Source organism: Primulina tabacum, chromosome 11 (assembly GCF_025594145.1).
Source record: "Primulina tabacum isolate GXHZ01 chromosome 11, ASM2559414v2, whole genome shotgun sequence".
Taxonomy (NCBI): Eukaryota; Viridiplantae; Streptophyta; class Magnoliopsida; order Lamiales; family Gesneriaceae; genus Primulina; species Primulina tabacum.
This window is the reverse complement of record NC_134560.1, coordinates 7,416,122-7,437,848: the sequence shown is the minus strand read 5'-3', so window position 1 is coordinate 7,437,848 and position 21,727 is coordinate 7,416,122. Positions and strand designations below refer to the sequence as shown.

At 34.8% G+C, this 21,727-nt stretch overlaps 2 protein-coding genes across 2 annotated transcripts; one reads left to right on the top strand and one right to left on the bottom strand.

Moving 5' to 3' along the window:
• The first annotated feature begins 3,956 nt into the window (after positions 1–3,956).
• Positions 3,957–6,321, top strand: LOC142517731 (uncharacterized). The gene is made up of 2 exons (XM_075620133.1): positions 3,957–4,177; positions 4,574–6,321. Exons 1-2 carry the CDS (start codon positions 4,124–4,126, stop codon positions 5,225–5,227), a joined length of 708 nt encoding a protein of 235 aa, XP_075476248.1. The 5' UTR covers positions 3,957–4,123; the 3' UTR covers positions 5,228–6,321.
• On the bottom strand, positions 5,865–21,069 carry LOC142517730 (protein REDUCED CHLOROPLAST COVERAGE 1-like). Its single transcript, XM_075620132.1, is given in 26 exon segments — positions 5,865–6,249; positions 7,128–7,491; positions 7,493–9,451; positions 9,733–9,823; positions 10,508–10,620; positions 10,911–11,042; positions 11,455–11,638; positions 12,580–12,713; positions 12,890–12,994; positions 13,263–13,364; positions 13,456–13,548; positions 14,063–14,374; positions 15,236–15,337; positions 15,420–15,482; positions 15,568–16,099; positions 16,358–16,515; positions 16,620–17,144; positions 17,256–17,297; positions 17,760–17,891; positions 17,964–18,028; positions 18,517–18,885; positions 18,969–19,041; positions 19,727–19,819; positions 20,119–20,180; positions 20,301–20,412; positions 20,934–21,069. Coding segments are annotated over 24 exon segments (5,727 nt in total). The 5' UTR covers positions 20,362–20,412; positions 20,934–21,069; the 3' UTR covers positions 5,865–6,249; positions 7,128–7,266.
• Positions 21,070–21,727: the final 658 nt, after the last annotated feature.

Here is a 21,727-nt window from a genome sequence, read left to right as displayed (position 1 = left end):
GCGAACTCACATTAGATACTCTTTGTACCAATTTAGCTATCATATTTTAACTTCACCAATTTAGATACTCTTTGTACCATGCATCTTTCATGGAAAGATTAACACTTGGTGAACTTACGTTGCCTATTCGAATATACAGTATTTTAATACATATTGTGAGTATCTCACTTAAGATATTAAGTATTTGCAAACTCAAATTAAATACTTCTCAAGTAAAACTAAGTATTTTAAAATTTCAATACTTAGCTGGGAATTTGTTTTTTTTTTTAAATATTAAATGAGGTGAATATGTCATCCAAATGCATCTTCCATGGAAATATAAATACTTGGTGAGCTTACGTTGCATATTCGAATATCCAGTATTCCATTACATAATATGAATATTTCATGTACCAAATCAAATATTTGCAATATCAAATTAGATACTTCTCAAATAAAAATAAGTACTTTAAAATTTACATGCTTAATCGAGAATTTGTTTTGTTTTTTTTTACAAAAAAAATATTAAATGATATGAATATGTTATCCAAATGCTTATTACATGGAAATACCAATATTTGGTGAACTTACGTTGCTTATTCAAATATCCAGTATTTTAATACATATTATGAGTATCTCATTTACGAAATCAAGTATTTGCAAACTCAAATTATGTACTTCTCAAGGAAAATTAAGTACTTTAAAATTTTCATGCTTAGTTGAGAATTTGTTTTTGTTTTTTAAAAAATATTAAATGAGATGAATATGTCATCCAAATATATATTCGATAAAAATACCAACACTTAGTGAACTTACGTTGCTTATTGGAATATATAGTATTTTAATACATATTGTGAGTATCTCATTTACGAAATCAAGTATTTGTAAACTCAAATTAAGTACTTCTCATTTAGGAAGTAAAATTAGGTATTGATATACTCGAATTAGATACATTTTGTACTAATTTAGGTATCACATTTTAACTTCACAAATGACACATCAAAAGTCACTTAATATTACTTGAAAACTATATATTTTTATATATCCCAAAATAATCAAAATCGAGTCTTAAAAGGGTAAAATCAAGTATATGTGAAATCAAATTAGGTATTATTTGTACTAATTTAGGTAACATGTTTTTTATTCACAAATTTCATCATCAAAAAACACTCAATATTATCTTCAAACTATATATTTTGACATACTCAATCGAATTTGAGTATTTAAAAGTTAAAATCAAGTATTTGTGGACTCAAATTATGTATTATTTGCATTAATTTAGCTATCACATTTTTTACTTCACGAATATCATCATCGGTGTCATTTAATATTAACTTCAAATTATATTTTTGCATCCTCAAATAATTGGATACGAGTATTTAAGAGGTAAAATCATGTATTTATAGATTCTAATTAGCTACTATTTGTACCAATTTAAGTATCACATTTTAACTTCACAAATGACACCATCAAAAGTCACTTAATATTACTTGAAACTTAAGTATTTTCTTATACATTTGAAGTATTCAAATAGCCAAATCAAATATTTGGAACCACAAAATAGGTATGTTATCGATCAAAATATGTACTTTTTCTAATTCAACAATGATTGAGAAACTGTGTTTTTTCAAAAATTAGATGACATGAATAACTCATCTTAATGTATTTTCAACGAAAAGACCAACAATTATTGAATTTATTGTGATAGCTCAAAGATCCAGTATTTTCTTACACATTTAGAGTATTCAAAGAGTCAAATCAAGCATTTAGAACTCCAAAATAAATACTTAAATATTATTTCATGATGAGTGATGACCTATGTTTTTTTTTAAAAAATAATTAAAATGACATGAATAAGTCATCCTAATGCATTTTTCATGAAATGACCAACAATGGCTGAATTTATGGTGAATGCTCGAAAATATACTATTTTCTTATTTATTTGAAGTATTCAATGAGCGAAATCAAGTATATGAAAGCCCATAATAGGTACTTTGTATGTCAAAATAAGTATTTACTTTTATTCCATGATAATTAAGAAAAAATAGTTTTTTAAAATTATATTTTAAATGGAGAAGACACATGTAATTTTTATGGATAAAATAATATATTTATTTAAATAATAAAGGGTAAAAATGTAAATTTTGGTTTGAAAGGAGTTAAAACTAAAAGTATATCATTGTCAGGTACTGATTCCTAAAAAATTATGGCTAGGTACTGAATCTTAATTGAAACATTGAAATATGTATTTTTCTGAAATTTACCGATGATTTATGCTCAAAAGTTGCCGCCACTCACGAGGCATTATCCATCCTCTTTATATATCAGTGATCACTGTATAGTTTTGCGATTTTTTTTTAAAATTTAAACCGAATTGTTATATACGATCGGTTAGTATTTTAAAAAAATAATAACGATTCGACATGTAGAATTATTCTTACGGTTTTGAGCGGTTTCACGGTTTTTTTAAATTAAAAATATTAGAACATATATTCTCATTTATTTAAAAACAACAACACTATAGTGTCTTCAAATATAAAATATAGTTCAAATCATACAAAGATAAAACTTGATAAAACGATAATCAAGATTCAAAACTAAGTTAATAATTTAACAATACAACACACTCAAAACAAAAATAACATTTATATTATTTTATTATTTTTTTACTTTCAAACTTCAAACAAAATATTATGCTAAAAGAAATAAATACTCTGATAAAAGACTAATCTGATGAATAATTAAGAAGAAGACAAGTTTTCTTTGTATGAGTCATAATTTTGAATAATGTTGATATATAACGAATAACGACTTCTTTAATTGAATATGTTGTTTACAAATTATTATAATGCTAAGTCAAATATTATGGCAAACGATTTAGACAGTGCGGTTTGGTGCAATTCTTGGTAAAAAAAATAACCGAACCACGTATGCGGTGCAATTTATGATAACTATTTTTAATCGCGATTTTTATAAAATATTATGAAAAACGTTGCGGTGCAATTCGATTTAAGTGGTTAATAAAAAAATTTGATCACCACTAGCACTCATCTTCCAATATTTTTAGGCTTGAAATTACGAGTGAAACAAAAACTTGGTAAGTGAGTGTTATTATTTTTATATCTTCCTATAGGATTTCGTTCATGTTGAAGTTTTTTTTAAAAAAAAATCGGGGAGAAGATTTTTACGACTACATCTTGTATGCAAGATTTCGTTACAAACTTGAGAATCTGGTGTTAGAAGAACTACATGCTATCAATATCATATTTAAGTGATTTTACAATTAAAAAGTAATTATTTATATGTATTTTAAGGAAATACTTGGTTGAGTTTGTTTTAGTAGAATTTTTTCCATAATATTTTTAGTGCAGATATGTATAAAATCAAATTTTCACGAATGTATATATTATTATGGAGATGGGCTTGACTATCCAATGGAAATATGATCATATAGATGTGTTTCAATATCTTGTTACTTGAGCTCATATGTGTGTAATCAATAAAATAATTGAACAATAAAGGTTTATCTAATTAATAGGATTTACAGATTATTACATTACACTGTGAGTTTATCTAACATGTATCGAAGAGTAATGATGATAAGTTTTACTGTCATAAAAAAAATTGAATATTCAAAGTATTATAAAAACATTTGAGTTTTAGCACATCTCCTCTTATCTTCTCATCATTTCTAAGATATAATCGATTGAATAAACTCATAAAAATTACATGTTATCGCGTTTATTTGATTTAACATTTTCTTAAAAGGCCGATTTGTTATGTCGTAACATCTCTTTCGCGACAAGATCTAGACAGGGATGACAATTGAAACAGAGAAGGTCCCAGAATTCTCATCGCGTCAGAGGTTACAAAATTCCGTGACTTGATTGGTCAAAGTATTCCAATAAATTCGGAGTTTGGGACCAATTTTTGTCAATGTAAAAACCATATCCCTCTAATAATTGCTGAATCTCCTTAATTGTCTCCCACATGACAACCAACCTTCAAATTAAGTAAAGAAAAAACTAGGAACAATACAAGAAAGTCGAAAAACCCTTTTCCACGATCCAACCATATTTGATTTTTCTCCAGGTAAAAAGTTCATATTTTCAGGCACGATTCCCATCAATTCGAATACAATAGAATGGAATGGTCTTCAAAAAGTGCTACAAATGCATATCTTGATGCCCTCAAACTGGTATTTAATTTGTTTTATCCCTCATCAAAATATATATGGTCTTTTATGTTCCATGCATACAACAGATATTACTTGAATCATGCAGTGTGCTTCAAAATAATAAATGGATATTCATTCTCATTGTGGATTGACCTTATTCTATTTTTGATGTAGAAAACAAGATATTAACATTCTCTTGTGATTCCAATTATTATGTAGTTTGCCATGCTTTGCGCTTAAGATGAGAAAATAATTGCAGCTTTTGAACAATGCAATTTAATCTTTTTTCCTTGTTTCCAAAATAAATCCAACGTTAACTAGGATTCCACCCATCTGTTTATTGGCTTGTTTTGTTCTTTTACAACCGCATGATTCTCATCAAAGTTTTCTTGCACAACTCCTCTTGTCCAAAAACAGTGTGGCAAATGCAAGAAAGAGTGCAGTTCATGTGAAACACAAATACCTGAAAGCAACGAATTCATATCTGCTTTGGCGGCCGGAATGAGCGCAAAACTAATTGTGGAGGTGACATCCGATGTGTCCCCATCCACAGTAGCTTTAGCAGCAGCAGCACGACAAACTGGAGGAAAACTTGTGTGCATCCTTCCCGAGCCAAAACTCGACAGATCCCAGAAAGCAATTGATGATTCGGGCTTACACGACATGGTAGAATTCAAGACCGGGAACCCTGTAGATGTGTTGCACGATTATGAGAACATAGACTTCTCTTTAGTAGATTGTAAGGCGGATAACTATGGAAGGTTACTCGAAAAGCTTGATGTGAATCCTACGAGATCGGTGGTGGTGGCAAACAATCTGTTGGGAGGAGGAAAAGGGTTGGGAGGACACTTGAGAGGGGTGGAAAACAAAACTGAAGTGAGGTCTATGAAGCATCCTATCGGTAGAGGTATGGAGATTACAATGATTGGCAAAAGTAATGACTTTGGGAACAAGGAAAGAGGTACAGAGAGGAGGAGGATCATGAAAAGGGGTGACAAGAGCAAATGGGTTTTTGAAGTTGATGAAAAGAGTGGAGAAGAGCATATCTTTAGGATGCCAAGATCACAATGACACTTTTTATGCAGTATAGATGTGTTGCAGGTTTGTTACTTCAGTTGGTTCGTGTGGGAAGATGTGGTTTTTTACTCTGCAATTCCTTTGACTAGCGAGTACGGAACTGCACAACGTCGAGAGAGAGCGCCTCCGACAGTCCGTAATTTCAACATCTTGTACAAGCTTGACTGGAGGGAAGGACAGGCGGGTTGGGGTTGAGTGGAAATGGTATTAAATCTACGGGTATATAATTATATGGGATGTGAATGGGTTGTCCGTACATCAAACATTTACAAGGGAGAATCTAAATTCATAACTGATAAATACAACGTGGTTTAAGGTTAAACTGTGGTAAGTGAAATAAAGTGTGTGATCAGCAAATTCAGCTTCTATAGCAGAGATTAGCATAGCAATGAATATATAGTCAGCTTTACTCTGTCGACTTACCTCAACATTCAATAATCAAGTACTGCTTCAGACCATTTTTCGAGCTATGAATTTGAAGAGAAAATCTATGCCATGTATCTCTTCTTTCCAGATGATATTTACTTTCCACGGAGTAATTTCTAAAGATAGTTTACACTTCACAGAATTAAGCAGTCTTGTGTAATCCAAAGAATAACCGATCAATGACGTGATAGTAAATAAAGACAAATGAAAGCTAACTCGTGCGTAAAATATCACCAAAAATTCGAAGATTTAGTACTTATTAATCCATTTGAAATTTGTAAAAAAAGAAAAAAGAAACGCAGGTTCAAAAAACAAGTGTTATTCCCGCTCCACATTTTCTAGTTGTCTTCCACCATGTCAGGAAACTAGATGAGTTTTCACAATACAATGTGGAGGGTGAATAACCATTGTCTTGTAAGCAACATTATTTGAGGCAGAAACAAAAGATGGCAAATTCCTCTTCTATAAACGAATGAATACCATGGACTTCAATTTCTGTATGATGCACTGACGAAATTTGATCCCGAATGAAGATGCAACGATCTAATAAAAAAACCACGGATAATCCAAATATGAATCTCCAACGAAACCTACATATTTAAAGAAGACATGGATCAGACGAGTAAAAACAAGGTGAATATATATATATATATATATATATATATATATATATATATAAATATATATTTTAAAAAATTGGCAAGGAAAAGATGCTCATAAAACTTAAATTCCTTAAATATTCCAGAGAACGAATCAGAATAACATACTGTCAAGGGCACACTAATAAGTACTTCGATCGTGTCAAGGTGATTACCAAAAAACTCTTTAACATGATTCAAGAAGATGACCTATGGTAGAACCTTAATTTCTTCATCAGTATCCAGTACCTTTCATCTGATTGCCATAAAACTTTAACTTATCCAGCAGTGCACAAACTGAGTTTCATAACATGGTACAAGGGTGAGGCCCCAAGATCCAATTGGTTTTGAGTTAGAATCCCACTTGTGTGGGTTGTTTAGGTAGATAAGAATCCCCCCACCCCCATTGTATTAAAAAACAAAAAAAAAAACATAACAATATGCTACGGTTAACTTTTACATTAAACCTCTACTTAGCCAAGCTAATTCGAAAATGATGGTAACCCCAAGACTAATCTGGTTACTAAGAGCATGATGAAGTGTTCTCTTTACAAAATTTAAGAAAATCAGCTAGCAACTCCTCGTAAAATGCAACCATACAAACAACCAGTATGTGAGGATGATATTAATCATGCAGGCAGATATAAGAATAGCCACTCAGGCCAGATAACATAAACCTTCCTTCTCTTAGCCAGAGGATTGTCCATCAGTTCAGTGAATCTCAACAAACTGAAACCAGTGCTATATAAATTTTTGAGGAAAACAAGTTCCAGTCATCCACCAGAGAGAGAGAGAGAGATTAGAAAAAAAGAAAGCTTAAAGGAAGCAACCTGCAAATAATCAGCAACTCACTCGGGAATCCAACGAACCTCCAAATACCAAAGCTAGCATTTGTCACTTTTGTGTTTTGTAACATAATCTCCACTTCCTTTTAATCAGCTTGAACTATAATTAGTGATAAAAATAACCTCATGTCGCATTAGCGGTACTAGTTTCACTAGAGTCAAAACTGGTAGATCTAGGAAGTTCTGTTTCCCTTACTACTCTACTGTATACAACTTTGAATGACTCTGAATTATTCTGTCTTTTCAGCAAACTGAATGGCATTCTCAGTATCTGCCTTCTGTTCCTTCTCCCTGTAACTAAAATGTTGAAGGTCTTATCATCGTCAGCTTTCTGATGCTGTCTCTGCACAGTGTTGATTGTTGTGTCCGCCAGCATTTTCATTGGAACCATTACTGCTGTTTAAGGGACTAACTGAATAATGAATATTGTCCTCATTCCCTGATCTAATTACGTCCATATCTTTCAAGTCTCCCGCTTCTGATGCTGAAAGAACTAATTCTTTCTTATACTCGTTCCCAGGGTTAAGATCCAAAGGTAAATCAGGCGCCAAATTTAGGTTTTCAGAGTTGATAGATTGTGTCTTTGTCTCCACTATGGGTTCAGAAATTGATTCCACCACAGTTGGTGAGGAAGGAAATTCTATTGGATGGCAGCCAGGCCAAACCGTGATAGGAATAACCTCTGAACCGTTGGAACATATATTCCGTTGCCAAGGAAAATGACTTAGATGAAATGAGCTACTAGTTACCGGAAAGGTGCTGGGTGGTATAGCTTGGGGTTGAGAATACGGAGGGTACATAAATGGCAATGGGTGGATCATGTTAGGTGTTGGTGGGGGAGATGGATAAGGGTGATGGAGAGAGCACATTGAATTGGGTAAAATAGTAACAGGACCTGGATGAAGGGTCATATTCATCTGCCAAGGCCCAACAGGTGGAACAGCTCCTGGACCAGAAGGGAGAAAAATATTCAAAGGCAAAGGTGCAACACGCGCAGCACCTATTGATGGATTAAATGGTGGTGCTGCTGCAGACAACTTCCTGTTGGAAACTTCTCTGGAGTCATTCGGACCTATCACTGGACGTTCTACATTCGTTCCTTCAAACCCTTGCAAATTAGATTTCGTGTCATCATTATGTCCTACAGTGTTTGATGAATCTGCACTACAAGTACTGATTTCTGGAGAATGTACAGATTCTGATATGCTATCTGTCAAGGAACATTGTTCATCAATTTGATTACATTCATTCCCACTGGATTGAACGGATGCAATACTCTCAGTCACAAGCACGAGGTTTTCATCATTCTTAGCATCATCTGCCTGAAATTCCTCTTCTTTGTTTGAAGCCTCGGTATCATCTTTTGACTGCTCTGTGCGATCAACTACTATATTCACAATTTTCTCTTCCTGATTTTCTCTATTTAATTCCAGCGACTCGTTTTTTTCTTTTGTTTCATATTGTTGTTCACCATGTTCTTTAACTTGCCTATTGTATTGGATGTCACTCTGGGGAAGTTTCGCCTGCAACATAGGTATGGTACCTGGTGGTGCCAGGGCTACTTCCTTGTATGACGGGGACTCACCCACACTAATTATTGAACTTCTCTTTGCCACTGTTCCAGTCTCTTTTGGTAGAAAAGTTGACCCTTCATCAGATGTAGAGTAAAATGTCTTACCTTCATTATCAACAGACTCTACAGCAGCATCCATGTGGGATGAACACACAGACTTCACTCTGTATGCCACAGTTTTAACAATTTTCCTACCAAACTTACTTCCAGGTGATGGATTCTTCGGTGCATAATATTCCGAAAAACTTTCGGGAGAAGTCCCCTGTTTTTTTAACACATAATATTTACCAGTTCGATTGTTATTCTTAAGTCTACTATGATCCACTTCAGCAACAAAATCTTTCTTCTGATGACCAAACATCTTAACTGTGTGCTGACGTCGCTGCCTTACTCGTCTTCCAAGCAGGCCAGCTGACCTGGGTCGTTGAACTGGCTGCCATCCATCTTCCCCTTCAGCATGAGCTTCAGGTAAGATATCATTTGAAATCACTGGCATTTTCTCTGCAGGTTTCTCTGGCAAAGGCTGTTCAAGCTGAGTGGGATTTTCCTGCGTATGTACCTGTGTATTTTCTTCAGACCAAATTGGCAGAGGAGAAGATACATTGTCCAAGTTGGGCTCTACATCGGAGTTAGTGACTTGTTTGTCTTCATCTGACTCCTCCTTATGGACATCTTTTGGGAGCAGGAGCATTTCAGAGTCTGAGTCGAGATTTAGTTGCAGGGATTTTTCTTTTGCCTAGAAATGAAACACAAATGTAAAAATAGGCGTGTTTTTGAAAAATGAATATTTGTCGATCAAGTCAAAGTGCACATCATTTTAGAGAAGGCACCCTAATCCCTATATAGTATGATAACAAGCTTTGGTAGAACTCATGAATGTCAAAGAGACGGGAGTTCACACAGAGTATGTAGCTAGCTAGCTTAACTTTGCAATCACCTAGATATGTCCAGCGTAATTGTATCTATTTTGTTATCAACGTATTTTAATTTACCGACAAAAGAAGCAAAAAATTTAACCTTTGCAACATAATTTCTTCTCTTTACTCCCATAGCATCTTTCCCTTTTGCATCATGATTTGGATTAATGTAGTCGAGCAAATCTGATACACTGAAAGAGAAATCATCAGTAAGAACGAAAGAACATCCATACTTCCCAAATATAATCTTTCTCCGAAGAGGAAGACATTATGCAATTTGTTGAAGGTAGGTCTATTTTAAGAGAGAGATTTCATAGTAACATTATGCAATTTGTTGAAGGTAGGTCTATTTTAAGAGACAGATTGCAACTATGAGACCACAAGAAAACGTAAAGCATGCAATGCAGTTATTTCCAATCAACAGAAAGGTATAACCCTTTCTCACATTCTCTACTAGGGTTTATCAGGTTTTCAAAATGTCATTTAAACTCTAATATTTGCACATTGATTTTAGAGCCCATCCCTTATCAGCAACGCGTTCAAAATTTCACAAAGAAACCTCACTTCCAGGGACCAGATATGCAGGTAGCATGTCATTAAAATTAGAATCGAAGCCACATCTCAAGATTCTGAGTCACTCAAAGGTAATAAAGCTAAAGGAGTACAATGGGAAATATCACATTCCACATGGATATGGATCCTGATAACAAAACACGTTCCAGCACTGGAGTCCACCAGTCAACTTATCTATTGATAACGTTTGTTAAACGATAAAAAGGTTTCCCTCTATGTTCAGAGTTAAAAATGGGGCTATGACTACTGCGGCAAGATCAAGTGCATCGATTTTAGAAATCGCCCAGAAAATGTTGATTTACCTAAGATGGCCCTTGCTGGCTATAGAAGCATCTGGCTTCCGTGTCCCATTTCGAGCAGCTTCTTGCTGCTCAAATGCCTTGGATTCAAAATACTCAAGCCATGCAGCGGCATCCTGCAGGAAAAATCAACGAGGCCCATAAATATTGTAACAACCTTCAAGGGATCAACACAGAGAGAGAATTTTTCCTTCGTAGCCTTCAAAATAATTGCTAAAAACTCAGTGATAAGAGATAACAAATGTCAAGGTCGTAAAGCAAATTATGTTGATCAGCGCCACTTATTGTAACATTCAAACACCCATAAAAAGTTTACACAATTTCTACTGCTATCAAGCAATGAAAAGGCTAGAACACAAAAATTTGTGATGATCATACAATTCTGGACTCAAAAAAACCCAAGTACCTGAGTTCGGAGATCATCTGGTCCAAGCTTTGCCCGAAGTATCTTCAAGGTTGTTTGTTCATGCTGAACACTCAAAGGATATGCTTCCATCAAGGAGAGGGCAATTGCGATGGCATGATAACTAGCAGCAGTCTGGAAAATATTAAATGAATTAGCATATCATTTTTAAACAATGCTAGCACAATCCTACATAACAACTGGAACAAGAATAATTCATCATGAAGAGACAAAACACCAAAGAATTCTAATTTGAGAAAATAGAAAATTCAAACCCACACAGCTTATCCGAAAGAATCCATAAAAGAGAACAAACAACAGTTGTAAGCATGTGCTTCATTTTCTTTGTATGTTTGGAAGGAAGAATGAAAATACCAACTCTTATTATCCCTAAACACATACACATAAGCACCACGAAGCATATTGCATTGGAACGAGATAAGGGGGTAATCATTCTTAAAGTGACGCTTTCAGTAGTAAGTTACAAAATTACAACCAGCATCTCTATAAATGAAATGGGAAAAATCTCAGCAAAATATACAATGACCTGAATATGATCTGGCCCAAGAAGCCTTTGGTTGCATTTCAGAGCTTTATGAAGGTATCTTAGAGCAATATGAACATTACCAAGCCCTTCCTCCATCATAGCAACATTTATGTATGTTGCAGCAGTATTTGGGTGTGATGGGCCACATGTAAGATGCAACAAATACAATGCTCGCTTAACATATCTATACAATGAAAAAGGAAACACATAAGTAAAACTAATAAATACATCAAGAGAAAATGTTGTTTCCACAAGGGGAAAGCTAAAATACAATAACAAACACACACACTCACATCTACATGGTTATCATGGTTCTTCTACATCAATTAAAGGAGATTGAATGGATGTCACTCAGTAAGGTTACACAAACAGATCTAACATTTTAGCATGTTTCTTTTCCCAGCCTAATTACTTTTTTATTCAATCATGTTTCCGGACCAGTCACCAGTGGAATACAAGTCTTCTAGGCGAATTCAAACAATCCTCACGATTTATTTTATCTATTCTTGTCAGGAATAATTTTGCCATCTCACATGCATAAAATGAGCTCCATTCTTACTTGCCAACGATTCAAGCACTCATTGTCTCAGGGTCTAACTTGCCCTAAAAATGCCGATTTTTATTCAGATGATACACTTTTTTCCAATAAATTCAGCCATATCAGTATGCAACTGAGCCGTTGTAAATGTGGAGGCTGAGCCTAGAAGAAACGTCTTAAACTTGATGTCAGTGTTTATAATAATTTAGGCACATATTCTTCACTCCAAGTTCCCATTGTTTATCTTCATACCGCAGACTGGATCACAGGACTTATACGTTGTCAAAGTTAATTCATGTAAAAAGAGTAACGGTTTTAATAAGCCAAAACAAGCGAACATACGATTATTTTCGTATCAATAAAAAGGCTACATACTCCATATATCAATACGAAACGACGGAAACCATTGTTTTTTAAGGGTAAACAAACAGTATATTTCTGTATAGCCTGGACGGGATCATTTACATGCAGAAGGTTTGATTTTTTCTTCAAAATATAAAAACCTTTTTCGAAAATGAACTTACCATAATGAAATCACACTCGACAAAATATAAAGGTTACAATGACTGTAAATCAAGAACGCATACTTGAGAGCCAGTTCTGTGTGCTGGAGTCTATAATAGAAGACAGCAAGATCCCCGTAACTTTTCATAGTATCTGGATGATCAAGCCCTAACTCTCTTTCGTTGATATCCAAGGCTTTTTGCTGATAAATTGTTGCCTGTGTATGATCAACAAAATAAAGTGGACTGCAGATATTCTAAACAGTGAGACATAGAGAATATATTCAATCTGGTAGGTGATTTACATACACTACTGGGCCTTAGGATAACAACATGCTGATAGTGTTTTTTCTTAGATGCCATTGCGATAAAGTAAAGCAGACAGGACATGTACCTGGTTGAAGTCTCCGGTGTGATATAAAACAACAGCAAGAAGGCTGTAAGCACCAGCTGTCATTCGATGATAGGGTCCACATACTGCAACCAACTTTGCAAGGGCCTGCAATAATGTTGCAGTCATTCAGTTAATTATTAACCTCAAGATTAGACATAAGAAATGTGTTTATAATGGTCATTTCCACTCAATTTTTTTTAGCTGTAATTTGAAAACACGAATGTAATAATTCATGAATCAAAAATAAAATTCTCCACAGATTCTAGATAGTTTACTGACCTTATCATCACCCAGAAAAGCTGTCAGAAAGAAACCTAACTAAACTTATTGTTAAAAGGACATGGAATTATTTTGAACATTATCTATAATCCACCTTTGTTCCATAGGTGACAGCTTCTTCAAGTTTTCCTTTATCCAGAGCTGTTTTAGAAGATTCCAAGAGCTGGCGTCCATCAGCAGAAGAGCATGCTGCTTGCTGTAAGAAACCACTGACAATTTATTGCATCTATAACACACCAAGAATCTATAATGTGCCTCATCATAGGAATAAAAAGGTCTGAAATAACCTTATGCACTGGTACTAGACTAACAATGTCTTCCATTCGGAAAGGCCGTGCAGATTCCATGCTGTAGTCTCTTGATACCAGTTCAATACCCACCTAGAAACATAGGATATAAAACCTTTAAAATATTCTATAATTAATCTCCAGTCAATAAAGACAAGAAATAAACAAAACAGGTCCATATCTTTGTTTTTTCTTGCCAGACAGCGTGAAAAGGTGTACATTTTTTTCTTTATAACATGTTGAATGATTGAGAGAGAGAGAGAGAGAGAGAGAGAGAGAGAGAGAGAGAGAGAGCAGAAGCCCAAATTGCTAGTCACTATCTCAGGCAGTACACAACAATCACGCTAGGAAGAATTTATTTTGTACTCAATTATACATTGGCCCAGTTGTCAAACAAATGAGCTGCATTTGAGATTCTTCTATGGAGAACGTCCAACATTTTTCAGTAAATACAGTTCTTTCACCAATATGTATAATTATCTTTCCCAAAAATATATTTAGGCGAGTCGAATCATCATGTGGAAAAGAAAGCGACATCTTACGGATTCACTTCAGAAACTAAAAGCCATCGATTATGCCAATCTTCGGCTACTTAAATTCGACATACCTTATGGCACAAACCACGAAGAATTGCAAATTTTCTCACATCATTATAGTTTGAGCTGATTAGATCCCATCCATATCTCTTCTTAAGAAACACTTGCAGCCATCCCCACACAAGGGGATGTACATGCTGACCTGGCTGTCCATTTTCAGGAGATCCAAACATCAAATTTAATGCTGTTGCGATGCTTCCTGCCATGTTTTCAGTTTTGTGGACAGCAGATAATACTGCATTCATAATATGCTTGAAAGCCCGTACTATCATCTCGTGGATGCATAGAGACTGCACATGTGATAACTTCTCTGAAAGCTTAACCTGTTAAAATATAATAAGCATTCTAAGTAAAATGTGTGGTTTTATTCCCCACCATACTACATGTAAAATGTGAGATAATTTCTAGAATTCGGACATCACAAAATATTTGAAAGGAATTAATAATGTCGGCTTTCTAAATAAGAAAACATAAAACAATCAAATCCTATGTAACATTACTCTTGAACTCAACATCTCGACAAAGATTATCTGATTTCATTTATGCAGGTCCTTACGACTGGTCAAGTGAATCCTACGCTGCAATATGTGCTATCTTCACTGTATTCCTACCAATTTAAAATTCAATGAGAAAACAATTGAGAACTTAAAATTCCCTTAAAATCAAATATATTTATAGTTCACCTATTGGGCACTTGAGATTCCCATTAATGCATGTCATACTTCAAATCCATTTATTTTCAAATCCTCACTTCAACTTTCTCGTTAAACCCAAATCCATGCATCCCAAATGTAGCTTTAGATTGCATTTCGATTAAATGATTGATTTGGAGGACTGGATTGTGAATTACTTCAATATGGAGAATTTGAAATAAATTGGAAATATAAAAAAATACAATGATAATATAGAAAAAGATTGAAACCCATGGATATAAGAATCCTCCAAACTATAGAAAAAGATTGAAACCCATGGATATAAGAATCCTCCAAACTACTAGAGATTCCATATATCTCATGGATTTGAAATTCTCGGATTTCAGATCCTTTAATTCAAATGTAACCCCGATTGATTTCGGATTGAAAGGCAATGAATTTTACTTTGGTATATAAAACAATAACTCAAATATCTAAAACGACAAACATATAGAATTGACAGAGGAGTTAATAACACCACGAGGAACTTACTACTTGTCCAAGCGAACGCATCCGAAGACCTCTAGTATGCATGAAATCAGTTAGTGTCCGGCCATCCACTGGTGATAGTTCCAATGAACCGAAATCTGCAACCTGTTTTGCATAACTTAGATTGACTAGAGATGCTATTTTTCAGTAAGATATGTAATTCCATAGTAAAGGTATAAAAAAATACCAGCTTTGGCAGGGCGACATCGTTATAATACTTTTGGGATAACTCAGCTAGATCTTGCACCGACTACCAACAATAAGAAAATTAAGCAACTGATTCCAACAATAAATGGCACACGACATTTACTTAAAAAGCAAAAAATACATGATACCTTAGTGTGGAGTCCAGTCTCCGACTCTTTTAATCGAGAAAAGGCAGCATCAGACAACAAGGTTTTTAGCATAAGTTCACCTTCAGGTGTTTCAGTATCAAACTGAGATTCTGTCACAATTTTCACAGTCTTCTCAACTTCATCGTTCACTTCATCTGCAGTTGACCTGAAATGTTCAGGTTGTAGTACTGCAGTACTTTTATCTGAAGTCTTCTTTTTATTTTTAAGGGATTTAAGAGGTGTTCCTAGTCCCTCAACCTTCAACTCATTTTTGGCCTCATCATGAGATATCTTCTTCTCTTTTTCTGTTTTTTTCTGATCTTGTATATGCTGTACCCAGCAGGCTCCAAGTTCCCATCTCACAAAAGCATCTGTATGAGTTTCTTCTTCCCCAAGCTTTGAAAGGCTGTCCTCCAATATTCTCTCAACAAAAGCTTGGGAAGAACAGAGATCATCACACTTTAACAATGGTGAATTCTGGGGTAACTTATTTTGTTTAAGTATCTCATTTTCATGAAGAAGTAGCCTCAAACTGCAAATATACAACATTAAAGTAACAAAATCAATTCTAAGTGAAGATTAGAGATCAAGAGATGCCGTACTTTGTAAACTAATAGCGCGAACTAAACCCCAGAATAAATATAAGCTGATCCAATTCAATGAGGAACACTTAATACGGGGAGCAGAGTGGAGGTGGCGTGACCTTGCCTAAAGAGGAATTAGCAAATGAATCTCTTCTTGGAATTGATGTGCTGATTAGCACAATTATGGGAGTATTTAGTAACTAAACCTGTTAATGTTGAGGGCATTGGCGCCACCCTCTGGCTGATCAAGAAACTCCAGGCTTTGTGAGTTAGGATTCGCGTTTACACTGTCAATCCCTTGCACTTTCACGCTCGCTATATAACCGCAAAACTTTATGTTCACAACCCCTAGGGTGGAAATATCCTGCAGCCAACATGCACAAACTTCACGATTATAAGATTTGACAAACCATAAGCAAGAACATGTTGGATAAACAACTTTCTTTCCTCGAGTTCTTTGAATCTTACATGAGCAGCAGTATTTTCATCAGCGGTGATCCCCTTAAGAAGGTTTCTTTCACCCAATTTTTTGGTTTCCATCCCAATAGCTGCTTGTCCATCAATCTTAGTATCAACTTTGCAGCTAGCATTAGAAGCATCTTTGGTTATAGCAATGCATAAATCCCCAACTTTTGCAGTATGGATAATTTGACTGTCCAAAGCAGAATGAGTTAAAACTCTAGTTTTCATGACATGTTTCACAGCCGCAATGGCTTTAAAAATAGCAACATCTACAAATAAACTGTGAAGAAGAAAAGCTTTTCTATCTCGTATCTGCCTCTCCTCATCTGTTTGGTACGGCAGCGATGCAATAGACAAAAATCCATTGGCATAAGGTAGCAGATCACTTTTTCCACCTCTGCCTAGACCACCTCCATTTCCTCCCCAGTTTTCATCCTCTAAAGGCAGAGGAGGAAATGTAGATGGTGATTGTGCAGCAGCAGGTGGGACAAGCCATGTGTTGGATCTGAAGCCAAAAGGGAGATTCCCATACTGCAGTAAAGAATAGGTAATTCAGTAGTGAATAATGTAAAACTTGGCGCAAAAAGAAAGCGTGGCAAAAAGGCTATTGATCCAGAGAATCCAAGGTAGTGATGCTTTTACCTTATTCCTTTCTGAAAATGCTTTCATGAGTACACTGTAAGCCTGAAATGGAGATAAGAAGGTTTATCAGGTCTCAAAAATTGTTTCAGGCACTAACAGAGGACACGTGAAGCGAGTTTTCTCTTTACAAAGAAGTGCATCACAGTTAGTAAAAATATGTCGAGCCACCTTCAGAAATGCACCCTAATGAGAGAGCACTAGATAGTGAGGGCAACTATTGCACAAGTTCCAGGAATTTCCCCATAGTAATGCACCATAATCTGTTATGAAGTGCTGCTAGAGCCCAGTTTTTAAAAATATTACAACATTACATCTTAAAGCAGGACATAACAAGGATGGCTAAAGGGATTAGCACGCTCACAGTAAGCCACTTGATGGAAGTTTAAAGTTCATAACATAAGCAAATCACCAATAACTGCAAATATCAATGTGGAGCATTTCAAGGATAACAGCAATCAAGTGTGTGGCTGACATAAAAAAATAATGAAAAAAGGTAGGACTGACATTATCAAAGGCTCTGCTGAGTTGTCTCAACAGGTCAAGCAGACTGTGACAAAGAATCTGCTGCTTTCCAGTGCTACAAAAACCTTTTCTGGAAGCTTCTATGAGAATCAATTTTCCGCTGCACAACTTCACCTGCAAAAACACATTGCAGAATATTATGTTATCATTAGGCCTCCATTTAAGTCGAAGCTTGAAGGGACTTACTTCAAGAGTGCAAAGATGATCAGTCCCTAAAACTCCACCAGTTTTCTTCACGGCCATCCTTATAACTGACAGAGTCATCACGTATCCATAAGTGCACATCCCCAGAAAGACCAGAAATAATTCAAGAAAAGTAAAAAAAAAAAACAAGGAACTAATTTTTCCCTTGCAACTTCCAAGTTCCAACACTAACTGGTTCGGCAGAATTTTGGATAAAGACTAACACTTGATACACATCTTCTGTTGTCCCCTTTGACGGATTGAAAGTTTCATTCAAAGATAATTACAACTTTATTTAAATTGCGAACAGAAGAAATATATATTTAGAACAAGTAAACTGTTATCGATAGATCATCGGCGGACTTCAGTAATTTACTTACATGCACATAAAATAGAGGTAGGCCCGGACTGGGTAAGTTAGTTATTAATTATGAAATACTGAAGCTGACCTCAAGGAGAAAGCTCGCTGCATGAGAAATGGACGACATAACCAATCCATGGTCCACTCCCATGCAGTGCAAGATAGACTAGATTAAGAAGAAGGAAAGAGACTTACATTGAAGCGGAGGCGTGAGATGTGAGAGAGAGAAGAACTCATAAAAGTTCCCCAGATTAGGTGAAGTGTTATTCATCTCCGCTTCTCCGTCAACTAAAGCCGAGGATGCGTACTTCGCCTCCGCCAGTGACGACGGAGGGGAAGAGCCGTCCTTGTAACTGTTTGTGCGAAGAGGTTTGCTAGATTTCCTTGAGGCCTTGGCATCCTGCACACCTCGCACATTCTTTCCGGCGTCACCAGCCGTAAAGCTGGATGCCGAGGAGGAGGAGGAATGATCCTTGTTCCTCGATGGCCCAAACGACGTCGTGCTGGAGACGATGTCGAGCAGCCTTCTAACGTGCGCCGTGGCGCCCTCTTCGTCGTAGTCCTCTGAGATGAGAATAAATACAATAGTTAGGGATAAAATAGGAAATCCATATGTTTTAGTCCCACGTGTCGTTTATCTTTTTTACCTTCGACTAGCGTGAGGGTGCAGGGTTTCAGTGCGGACACGTCCACCGAGTCTTTCAGTTGTGGGCCCCTGACCTGTAATTTAATGGGCCAGGCAGGAAATGGGTCATCCAAACTAATTGGGCTCTCATAGCTATACCATTAGGTTTTATATTATTTTTTTTTAAAAAAAAGAAAATAATAATAATCAAGTTTCGCAGAAATAAACATAAGATTAATACATATCAGTAATATCAACCCTATGTGTTAATAGAAGTATTTCTTTTGCATTACATCGTTTTATTAGTTAATTCAATGCATCATTAGATATAAACTCGTTCGAATACGAAATGACCCGAAAATTCGTCTCGGTTTTTAGTTTCTATTTTTTACATTTATATTATAATACTTAGATGGCTATGATAAAATTCGATCTTAGAATGATTTTTGAAGGTTTTTATTTATTTTTTTTGAAAATATAGATATAGTTCAACATTTACATATAATAGTGAAAATAAATAAATAGAAAACAGTAACTCCATCTCAACGCCTCATAATCAAGCACATAATTCTCCATCTTAAGACATAATAGAATAGTTGATAGTAAGCCCTTTTAAAAGTACATAAATTTGTTACATTTTTAGTCGAAGGATAGATCTGTTATAATTGGGTCTCGAATCCAATATATCATCTCATACTTGAAACTTTCTTGTCATGTTATATGTCGTCAATTGCAAATTCCTTTTTTCATAGCATAGTTAAAAAATGGAGAAAAATTTACCTCATGACAAAGGGAGAAGTTAGTGATATGACACGTTAATGTGTTCACTAACAACAGGCGACGAACGTCTATTATCTTGTCCGTAGATATTCCCTGCACATGTATGTCTTAAATATATAAAAAAATTAATTCAAAATTGAACATCTCATTCCGAGTAACTAAGTAGTGGTGAAAATTAGTGCATGTAACACCATAGCAAACCTTATTTATATACAGTTTTGATATGATGTCTATTCATCGCATCTATCTTCGTGCCCACGAATGAGATGATATTCATCTATTGGATATACATACATATATATATATATATATATATATATTTTAAAAAAAAGAGAATATTTATTTATTTATTAAAAAGAAGAAGAAGCATTCGGCATAGTAGGGTAACAAACCTTCAAAAGAACATGAGTTTCATCCGCGAGGATAACTTTGATATCCAACACAACTGGAAGAACTGCAAAATTGAAGCAAAACACCAACAATATTATTGAATTCCAACGAAATAAAACAAGTTATTTATCCATTAAAACATTATATATGAATTTAAATGAAACGGAAAACGATACGAATATACCCTTCTCGTCTTTCTTCTTCTTGTCACCCTTAGGCTTGCCCCGAGAGTTCTTTGGTGCCATATCTGAAACTTGAGCTAGCTCCTTAATTGATTTGAGCTTCAACTTCTGAACCTGTTTTCGGTACACTGAATTCGAATTCAAAAATATACTTGAAAAAATTATCCACCCATATTTTGAAAGCAAAAACAAAGATTACAGCTACTCTATTTTCTGTAAACGGTAAACCAGCCTGAATGATTAATGGCCATTCATGTCGTTAATTTTGATAATATTACAATAACATTACAGGTTTATGTTTCTGACTACTCTTCCCACAAAAAACAACAAGAAATCAAGAAAACAATTGTGAAATTCATAATTACGCACGCACGCAATTTAAACCTTAAACTTGGCACAAATTTTGTATGTAATGATATATTATGAAACGGCAGTACTGCTTACTACAAGGTAAGAGTTAACCAATTTATTGCGGAATTCAATTCAAGATTGCGACAAGTGTATTTAACCCGGATATGACTGATATGCAGAGGTTAATTAAATGTGGAATTCATTTACATCTGAGAAACCAATCATGAACAAATCATATATATATATATGTATGTATGTATATATATGCAGTAAGGTGGTTGTACCTTGGTGAATAGGTGGTTGTACGCTGGTGGAGCTAGGTTCAGTATTCGGATAATGTGAAGATATTGGAGTGCACCATTAAAAGAGAAGCCTGAGAGAGAGACAGAGGGAGGGAGAATATTGGAAGAGGCAAGATGAAAGAGATATAGGTAGGTGAGGGGGGTTGGGGTTTGGGTGGGGTGGGGGTGGGGTGGGGTGTGGGTGTGATAAGGAAGGAAGGGTTGAGATTTAACGGTCAGAATTATATGGGATCTTCCATCCAATTGGATACTCGATATTTATAATTTATATCATGGTATATGTTTTTAGGTGTGTCAATTCGGATGAGTCAGGTGGATTGGATCTGATTGAGCAACAGTATTATTCAAAAATTGTCCAACTCAAACCCAACCCGAATCCGAGCAAACTCGAAAACTCTTAACCCGAACCTGAATCCGAATCAACCCGATCAACCCGATCAACCCGTATAACCTGATTTTGAATTTTTTATAATTTTTTTAAAAGAAAATGAAATAAAATTTTAAAAAAATAATACTAATATTTTAATTTAATAATAATAAAAACTATCTCATATATATGATTTAAATTTGAAAATCTAATCGTAGAAAAATAAAATATATTTACTAAATCAAATAAACAATTATTTAAAAAATAAAAAATGTTCAAAATAAATAATAAATTATGAAAATTTATGATATAAATATATAATAAATATTTTTTCAGACATACAATATATAAAAATAGACAATATTTATTAATTATATTTTTTTAAAAAAATTTAAATTTTTGGGCCTAC